Here is a 10,596-nt window from a genome sequence, read left to right as displayed (position 1 = left end):
CTTGATAGAGTGACTTTATCAGCAAGAAATATAAGCAAGGAAGTCAGCATTGATATTTTAAATCAATTGTAATGGCAACACTGGAATCCACATTCAACAAAGTGAAAGGAGCAGAAGAGGTAGGCTACTCGTGCGTTATTAAAAAGCATGAGAACAAATGATTGAAGTTGGAGTGTAAAACTTTAGTAATAATAAGTGCCATGATACAGAAATGTAATTTCCTGACACCACCAACTACTCATAACTATTAATAATAGTTATGATTATTATTATTATTCATTATGTTTTAGTTTGTATTTTTTGTTTTGGTATTATTTTTTTTTTATATTTTGGTTGTTACCCATGTCCTCTTTTGTGCTAAAGCAGGGGTGGGGAACTCCAGGTCTCAATGGCCAGTGTTCTGCAGGTTTTAGATGTGTGCTTGGTCCAACCCATCTGATTTAAATGGATAAATTACCTCCTCAACATGTCTTGAAGTTCTCCAGAGGCCTGGTAATGAACTAAAGGAACAAAAAAACAAACAAAAACAAGAACAACAAAAAACCCATAAGGAAATGAGCAACTTCAAGTTTTAGGTTCAAGTGTCAACCTATTTGCCCATATTAGTACAAAAAATCATTTTGTTTTCAAAAATAAGAATAATCTTTAATCTTTTAATATTTTGATGGATTATTTAGCTAGTTGTCTTAATGATAGCTGCTGTACTAGCATTCTTTACATTTTCACTTTTACTTGTGTAATCATAACTCACTGATAGTAAAATTAACGGCTCACAGAGTGCTTCTGGATTCATCAAACTTACTGAGGAGTCCAGGTACGTTACCAGGTTTTAAAGCAAATAAACGTTGACACCCGTAATCTGTTGCAGGTTCTTTTACCTCAACCCATTAAAGGTTAGGTCATGGACTAATTCAAGAGGGTAAAGTTGAAGGCACGTGCCACTTTCCAAACTTGTGAAGTTATGTGTGATCTTTTCAGGATTACTGGATGTGTATGTTTTAGGACAGGACAATAAAACAATGATTGATGAAATTATATTTAATAAAACAAAGCCCTAAGTGGGAACAAACAACAATAACCTACCTGGTAAAAGTACATAGGTCTCACATTATGTCATTATAGCTTTTATAGACACAAAATACTTCTAAAATTTGCTGGCCACACCGCTAGACAAGTTTGTCCTGATTGACTCCTCATTACACATGAAGTTGTTTACCCTGCCATTGCTTCCTGCTAAGACAGCTGGTATTTTTTTCTTTTATTAAAAAAAAATCCTTTTTCTGCAGAGCTCTCTGATTCAGATCTGTTAGAACTACTACATAATAAGGAGAATCTTGCATTTTGTCTTTGCTTCCTGCCATCTCCCTGAATCAAAGACTAGTCTGGGTGTGTTAAACATCTGTCAAATCTAATCAAAACTCATGTTCTCTTACTGTACCTTGTTAGTGGATTAATCAAAACAGAAGAGACAAGAGTGGCCAGATGTTTAATACGGACACTCAAAAAGCCTACACTGGATTCAGACAAAGCAGACTCAGTTTTATTTCAAAGATATTTGTCTGAAATTCGAATGTTATTAGTAGAAAATGTAGAAAACAACAAATGCCACAAGCATACAAGCATTACAGGGTGCCAGTAAATATCTGAGAAGGAGACGAAAAGAAAAATGTCATAATTAGTATAGCTGCCCGTGTATAAACAGCCCCAAAATGACCACCAGAGGGCATAAAAATGGTTAGGTCTGGTTCAACAGTTACTTTCTCACACAGACTTGTAACAATGTAACAATACATTTTCTCACATCACCAGTTTTATAAAATAAATTAACTTTACTTGATATGTGAAGTCCCACAAAATCTTGGCAGAACCTCATATGAGTTAAGAAAAAAAGAGTTTATGGCACATTACCCAAGATCCTAATACTATGAAAAGTCTTTAAAGAGGTAGCCACCACTATATATACATATATATAAATATAGCCCTATCCTGGAGAGATTTTAGTCATGTCTAGTATACAGGATATCAATGCAGTTACCATATGTGCTGTAGGAAACATCAGTTTGCATATTATGAGGCTATTTGTGGAGTGCTCTTCCTGCTTTGCTATACTGTGTGCATGCATGCTAGTTTAATTGGGTGGGACTCTTGACTACTCTGGTTCTACAGTAAATTATTTACCATCTGGATGACCGGAATTATCAAGTGCATGTGGAAAATCTAATAACTGGCCTTCTCTGTTAATGCTAATACTGTCCAGAACCTCGTCTTTCTAACAACATAATGACGCTGGCAGGAACATCAAGAGCTCTTGTAATCCCTCTGCAACTTCTGGGCAGGTGTTTAAATGTTAAATTGAGTTTGGTTAGCTTTCTAATGGAGAGCAGCAGGTGGAAGTACCTCTGCTGAAGCATACTTCACTTCTTTGTGTTTATAATTCCATGAAGTTGAATTTTATGTTCCATTTGAAGATACGGAGCAATCTGTAAATGTCCTCCTCGGGCTACTCTTTTCCCAGGACTTTGCATAACACCATTTCTACAGTTATATTTCTTTTATCCACTGTTTGTTTTTTGTTTTTTCACTTTTGAGCTCTTACAGGATAGGTTGACATTTGATTTCTGACCATGGGTTTAAAACATATTTAAACATGTTATACTCACGGCCTATTTAGTTGTGCTCAATGCTTCAGTGCAGCTTTACTTTTTGCATATAAGCCTATTATTAAAAAAAAAGAGAGAGAGAAACCATCTCTTTAACAAAATGCATACATTCAAATTCACTTAATTTTTGTTCAGCAATTTTTGTTCATTATGTGGTCATTTCCTCATGGTGCCTGCACAAATAATGATATAAGCAAACATTAGGAGTTTGGAAAGAATAATTCTTGTGAAGACTAGAGTTACTTCTGTTTCCGAGCAGTTACATTCACAGTGACTCTGCTGAGACTGTCAGTGATGAGCACCGCGCCGAGCCTAATGTTGCCCTAGCTGTCATGAACATTCTCCTGTGTTTCAATTAATCTTCCAGGCCAAATCATGCTTAACGTTAGCGAACGTGAATATTGTGAGCTAATTGCAATCTTGACAATGCACTTTTCCCTTTGGAATGTAATTTCTCTGCCTCATTTGGTGTCCCTGGTCAACCAGATAGTGGCCAGTTGGGGCTCTAAGCGTCAGTCCAAAACAGTGTGAATGATACTTAATTATACACATGCTAATACAATATGTATTTGATCTGTTTGGCTTATTAGAGGGGGCACCTTACATCCTTTTCTGAGTTGGGAATGATTCAGTGTAGATTTACATCATTATTACAAAACTCTTGGCTTCGGTATTAACTGTCATCTTTTGAGAAAACCAAGACGTAGCATCGAATTCCAGATTCTTGTATTTTCATGCCCTTCAATTTTCAATTATGTGCTCTACTTGGCTAACGCTGCACTTAAACTTGGGGATGAGCAGTTACCTAAAAGATAAATATATATATAATTAAAATGTCTTGGCAGAGAACAAGATAATTAACATTAGTCATTGTGAATGGGATTGCTTGCTTTAAAGTCTTTCGTTTTCATAAGCTTCAGCCTTTCAGGAGTAGTTTCTGACAGCATGTGGAGCTGGGGGAAACTAATTTAGTGCTTCTGGTATAAGAGGCTGCAGGTCTGCACAATAGTACTAAAAGGCTCATCTACTCTAATGAGTTTCCATGTGACGCAAAAAATAACTAGGAGGCAGGATGGTTTATGATACCTCATCCAATATCATTACATAAGAGGAATTAGAAGATGGCCAGAGACCAACAGCCCAGTAATTAGCTCGGAGAAACAGGATGGATACCAGGAAATAGGAGGTTTAGCTGATCGATGTATCTCACTGTGATGCTATTTCCATGTATTAAACAACTGCCTAACTAGCTAACACAACTAAGAAATTAACTCCAGATTCACTGATTTACAGCATTACATTTAAATTGTTGTCAAATGGGACATCATTGTGTTCAGTATTTCTCTACACCTCATGATGCCAGGTCAATCGTAAGATCAGCTAGAAGAAGATAACCTGATTGGCAGTTCAGGAGGTAGAAAAATAAATTACCGTGATAATAAATCAATTTAGACGCATATTATGCATTCTTACGAGTCTTAGATTTTCTTGCTATCAGTACTAATGTGTGAGGTTTTAACTGAACGTAAATTGTTTAGAATGTTTAATCAGCTGTGTTGTTAAGTCATAGATAATCAAGATGTCTTTTTTAGAGGTATTTTAGCATTTTTCTGCAGATGGCATTCAAACCTGTTCACATTCAGTAACCAACAGTACGGGGGATCTATGAACACCACATTATCATACATTTGTGTCATGCACAGCCTGTTTCCTGTTTGTTTTCACTGTCAGTCTTCTGTTTGTAAGTGTCAGGGTTAGCTTTTCTCCTGAACAATGTCCAGTACCTAAAGTCGGAGTTCTTAGTGCCACAAAGGTCACTCTCCTTTGTCTTAGCTAATTCACAATAACAACTAGTACTAATCATATGTTGAACCTGATCTGGAGCGGTTTATAATTAGAGTTTTAGTTTAAAATTGGCTTCAAGAGCCATATTTTTGCTTTGATAATGTCTCTGATTGGCATAAGAAGCACTCAGTTGATGAATTTTATGCAGAAGAGTCACATTTCTTTTGGTTAAAGGTTGACTACACTGCAAATTCCACCACCAACAAAAAACAAATACTTGACAGCACAGTAAATTTGACTGTGTAGTGATGTCATTTGCACAGAGGCACTTTTGTTGGCTTACTTTAAGAGACAAAGGACTTCTGATTGGCTGGTAGTTTGAGGTAAAGCATTTGATTGGCCAATAAGCTACCGTTGAGTGCTCACTCACTTGATGCTGAAACCCATAGGGAACATATATAAAAGCGTGTACTGTGGGAGTGCTCAGCAGATCCACGAGTAGGTCCATCACTTGAACCTTCAACAGCTGAAAAATCTTGTACGGTAAGTAGAGAAAAGATTGCTTACTTTGGTTTTACTGAAAAATGTGCTGTCAGTCTTAGAAACAGCAGATTTTAAGAAGGTGGGTAAATCGGATAGTAGCTGGCACCCACTGGTGTGATGTTGTTAGGATGTCTCTGGTTTGCTGCTGTTAATTTTGCTAACACGGAAAGCTGGTGGTATAGTTTCTGGGGGAACATGCAGTTACTAATAACTCTCCTGCTTTCCTCCGCAACTTCAAGGACTTCAAGCAGAAAGGCAGTGAGTGTGTGAGAGAGAAAGGGGATTCATACAGCTGTGGATGTATGGAATAGAGAAAATCTTGTGAGCATATGTGGAAAACCCTCCAAAACAAATCACAAAACCTTTTCCTGATCATATTTAATTACCTTGTTTTGTATTGTATGTGTCTTCCACAGTGAATAATGATAATGTTCAAGCTGTGGACGCTTTTTCTTGCTTATGCCTTGATCATTTGCCAGATGTATGTCTCAGAGGCAGCTCCAACTAGGTGAGAACTGTGTTATTATTCCTATGAAAATAAAATATTGACCTTTAAAAAGTACGATAATCATCTGTATTTACATACATTATTACATGTTGCAAGCTGAATGAAATATTGCTACTTTAGTGTACTCCAGTAAAAAAACAAACAAACAATCACTTCACATAGTTTTTGGTTTACTTTGTGCGCTATTGTATTTACGCTGGACAACACCTATAATTTATGAGCAAGTGCATTGGCAGAGCCTGAGAGATCAATGCACTGTACAGTAATTGAATGTGTATTTTCAGAACCAGTAAGGAATCCATGTCAGATGGAGTCACACTATCAAATGATGACGCCCAAAGGTTGCTCAGAGCTATGAAGGAGTTCATGCAGATAACTTCAGAGGAGCAAGCCCAACAAACAGCTGATGGGAACAAGTATGACTCTTTTTAATCTATCTATCTATCTATCTATCTATCTATCTATCTATCTATCTATCTATCTATCTATCTATCTATCTATCTATCTATCTATCTATCTATCTATCTATCTATCTATCTATCTATCTATCTATCTATCTATCTATCTATCTATCTATCTATCTATCTATCTGTCTGTCTGTCTGTCTGTCTGTCTGTCTGTCTGTCTGTCTGTCTGTCTGTCTGTCTGTCTGTCTGTCTGTCTATCTATCTATCTATCTATCTATCTATCTATCTATCTATCATATTGTTACACTACACTTTTGGATAAGCCCAACAGCTCCAACTTTGTGTTTATTACTTAATAAGGTATAGAGTGAGATCTGTAAACATTTTCATTATCTGTTAATGCATGGACAGCAATTATTCATTCATCCATTCATTTCTTGAATGTTAAATGACATGCCTGGAACAGGAATAGGCCTGGAATAGGCGCAACACTGGAAAAGCATGATGTCATACATACAGGAACATGCATGATAGCCAGCCTTAGAGCAGATTATACCAATAGCATGAAAACATGCATAAGCTATTTTGGTTAATAAGATATCATTATATGCATTCAAAACCGTTAGCATGCCTTTGAAATATTAATTGAAGCTTTTCTGCTGGTGCATGACATTTCAGGAAAAAAAAACCCATATGTCTGCATGTAAATAGTAATAATTATCTGCATGTTACTGTAAGCCTGTTTTTGCATGTTTGTCTCCATCTCTAACAGCTTGGATAGACCCATGTCTAAGCGCTGCACAGGCTTAAGCACTTGTGTGCTGGGAAAACTCTCCCAGGATATTCACAAACTACAAACCCATCCTCGCACTGACGTGGGAGCAGAAACACCCGGCAAGAAGAGAAGTCTATTTGAGAAATATGAAAACTACAGCAACTCTTACAATTGAAGCTCTCAGCGCTAGCCCATTTATGTTACATTTATCTGAGTCAACATTTTCTTGCAGATATATACGTTTACATGTATAGGATTGTATGTATTGTATGACCACCTTAAAACAAAGGGACAAAAAAAGCTTAAAGAGCTTAATGGCAGTGCTTACACTAGTTTTAGACAGCAAACTGAAGATTTCATCACCTATAAAGTTGTAGTAATTCTACAAAAAAATTTTCTTATGTAAATTTTTTTCCTGGCATTTTTCTCTTATAATAAATTCATATTTTACTTCAAAGCAGTTTTTCAGTGCCTTTAATTTGGTGTTCACAATTCCAGACTGTATTGTTTGCTTAATGTCTGTCACATACGTTTCCAGTCTTATCTTGAATACCATAATTTGCTGTCTTGTTTCTATTCCTTACAAGCAATGCAACAGCACAAAAGCGGGCATGCAACACAGCCACCTGTGTAACCCACCGCCTAGCAGACTATTTGAGTCGGTCTGGGGGACTTGGATACAGCAACTTTGTTCCCACCAACGTTGGTGCCCAGGCTTTTGGCAGACGGAAGCGGTTCATCTCTGTGTGAGCACATTGCCAGATAAACGGTATGTAGTCACTGGATACAATCGACTGCAGGTAAAAGATGGATAAAGCTTGCTGATCTGAAAAATGAAGTCAATAAAAAGTTCTTTAAAATCTGCATTCTTTCTAATTGCAAGCAGGGTGCAACTCTTTTGACTCCACAAAAGATATACAGTATGCATTATAAAGTCTATGTTAAAAACATTCAGTTCACCCGATGTACCATCTGATTGGTTTAAGGTCTTACTTGCAGATACACGTCTGAAATTTGGGACTTCACTGACCAGTGAGAGGCTATGTCCGTCTTTACATGGACTCCATGCTCTGTACTTCTTTTACGGCTGAACTCATCGGAGATTGAGCTGAAAATAAAGTATAAGAGAGGGAGTATGTCTGTGAAGGTTCTCAGTCATCCAGGTCATCGTAGTCTAAGGAGCTTGGAAAGGAAGGCGTCTGGACCTCTTTGAGTTGCTTGAAGACGTTTCACCTCTCATCTGAGAAGCTTCTTCAATTAGAACTGAAGAAGCTTCTCGGATGAGAGGTGAAACGTCTTCAAGCAACTCAAAGAAGTCCAGACGCTTTTCTTTCCAAGCTCCTTAGACTAAGAGAGGGAGTAAACAAATTTAGTGTGTCAGAATAATCGTATTAAAACTCATTAATGTATTAATTCCTCCAGAAGATTAACTTTTGGTGTAATCTACTTCTGTAATCTAGTCATATTTTATTTTATTTTGCACTCTATTGTTAAAGTCTGATATAAAATCCTAAATTCACCGCAAAAATCTGGATCTTATACATCGTGTTGTGATTCACTGCAAGTTCAGAAAAGATAAACTTTTTTGTTTTGTCTTCTCTTTTTTTTTTTAGGACAAAGTGCCTCTTTCCTTGGGTGACATCAACTTCATCATCAATCCATTTACACACTTCATAAACACTGACTGATGTCTTGTTTTCAGGCTAACAAACATTTCCATAGTATTGATGATTAATCTGTGCTTAAAACCAGAGAAATAACTACAGTTACAGAAAGGTAACTCAATAGGATAAAATAGAGTGGATTTCTTTCTGTCTCAGCCTGTGGCTCAGCTGCGCTTCTATTTTGTGCTGATGTATCCATCTACATTAAAACCACCTTCACCTTCTTGTGGATTGCTGTAAAACACTTTAATTAAATTATCGTGAAAAATACAAATGTAAAATGCAGGAATAAATTGTATTTTAGCTACATTAGACTCTACTGTCTTACTGTGTTGTTGATCGACTCATGGACAAAGAAATGTACAAAGAAATGTTGATTTGTTTTTAAAAAGGTGCAATTTAAGTTGTATTAAAAATATGAAGTTGGTTTCTTTCGGAAGCTGCTCCCTGTGGTCGCCACAGCGAATGAATCTGCATGTTGAGAAAACGAAACTATGCTCTTGATTCTTAATTAAAGAGTAAGTATTGAATTATGAGTTATACATTATTATTTCATTTTATCTTGTCATGTGACACAAAAGCAAGCACAACACTTGTGTTATTTCTTTCCTGTTGGCGGTTCACATTTTATTCTGGTGAGAAATAACTTACATAACTACATTAGCATCATTTGTCAACCAATCAATTGCCTTTGAAAATGGCATCATCTGGCAAACGTCCACAATAAAACCGATTGGCCTTTCCTGATCATATAGATCTAATCCTCTGAGACTTCTGCCTTTTTCTTTTCAGACTTTAGCTGCAGCAACCTTTTAAAGTTTTAGTCTAATTGAGCTATATTACTAAATTCACAGATAAAGTTGTTGTAATATAATGACAGCGCTTTAAGAATAAGGAGATGTACTTTTAGTGAAGAGGGCGTTTCTGTCAGACCAAACCATCCAAAAAATTTTTTTATGCTTTTCCCTTAACAGTTAAACGGGTTGAGTAGGTCTAAGTGGAACGTTAGAAATTAAGTAAACATGCTTATAAAAATAAAGCTCTACATAAGTTGACAGACTTTGAGAAAAAAGAAAGAACTAGCTAACTGTGTGGCAATAAATTGCAGAAAAGCTTTTGTTTGTGTTGATACACACTGACTGGCCACCTCATTAGGCACACCTATTTAACCATTACTATCTAATCAGCCAAACACATGGTAGGGACTCAATCAATACATGTAGGCAAGTAGGCTTGGTCAAGATGACCTGCCAAAGTGGAAACTGAGCATTGAATGAGGAAAAAGTTGATTTAAGTTACTTTAAACAGAGTATGACTTTTGGTGCCAAATGGGCTGGTCTTAGTATTTAAGAAACTGAAACAGTGTACTGAAAAAGAGAACATATCCAGTGAGCAGTGGTTCTCTGGGTAAAAAGTCAGGAAAAAGAAATGACTGCTTCGAGCTGATAGCAAGGCAGTAGAATTCAGAAAACCACCAGTTGAAACCAAGATCTACAGAAAAGTATCAGCAAGAACCACAGTGACCATGTTCACTGAAAGCCTTCATTTTATATTATTTCACTTTCAATATGATAATTGTTACAAAAACCTTGAAGTTAACATGTGTAGTACACCCTATTACATGTGTGCTTGCAGGAAATACTGTCTTAGAGGCCAAAAACACCTTGTCTTTAGCTCTACCTGAGCTCACCGTCTCTGTGTGTGTCTGTACATACTAGCCTTCTTGTAAACTGTGCCAGCGTCATCATCACTGCTGCTTTTGTGTTATCAGTCGGTTTGCTGAAAAAAATGGGAGTTGGGTAGGTTTATTGTTGTCAGACTTTTTATTCACATGCTACTCCTATCATCAAATTAATACTGGTCCACTGTTTTGAAGTCTTGGCTTTAAAATACGTGTTTATAAAAAAAAACCCCTCTTCTCTAGAATACACATTAAATTTGCTGTTAGCCAAATTTTGATTACTCATGCTGGTTTACTTGTGAGTTTTAATAGCATTAGCTAACATCTCGGCTAATGCTAACTGAATGCTCAGACAACATGACTGGTCAGGTGCAATGTTGATCCTTGACCTGGTATGAAGATATCAGAGCTGCCATCAGAGCCTATACTTATGAAGATGTTAGCATGATGCTACTGCTAAAGAATTAAGCTAGCTGCAGCAGGCTATGAAGTTTGGACCAAACTTCTGTTTGGTTTAGAGAAGTGTATTTTCCCCAGACAAAGTAAAAAAGTCTTAAGGTGAATATATATATA

General features: G+C 36.7%; 1 protein-coding gene across 1 annotated transcript; it reads left to right on the top strand.

Annotated features, from left to right (window-relative positions):
• The first annotated feature begins 4,898 nt into the window (after window positions 1-4,898).
• calca (calcitonin/calcitonin-related polypeptide, alpha) lies at window positions 4,899-8,872 on the top strand. Its single transcript, XM_026165618.2, has 5 exons — window positions 4,899-4,988; window positions 5,405-5,496; window positions 5,781-5,912; window positions 7,266-7,447; window positions 8,292-8,872. Exons 2-4 carry the CDS (start codon window positions 5,411-5,413, stop codon window positions 7,426-7,428), a joined length of 381 nt encoding a protein of 126 aa, XP_026021403.1. The 5' UTR covers window positions 4,899-4,988; window positions 5,405-5,410; the 3' UTR covers window positions 7,429-7,447; window positions 8,292-8,872.
• Window positions 8,873-10,596: the final 1,724 nt, after the last annotated feature.

Source organism: Astatotilapia calliptera, chromosome 1, assembly GCF_964374335.1.
Source record: "Astatotilapia calliptera chromosome 1, fAstCal68.1, whole genome shotgun sequence".
Lineage (NCBI taxonomy): Eukaryota > Metazoa > Chordata > Actinopteri > Cichliformes > Cichlidae > Astatotilapia > Astatotilapia calliptera.
This window is presented reverse-complemented; position numbering and strand designations above follow the sequence as displayed.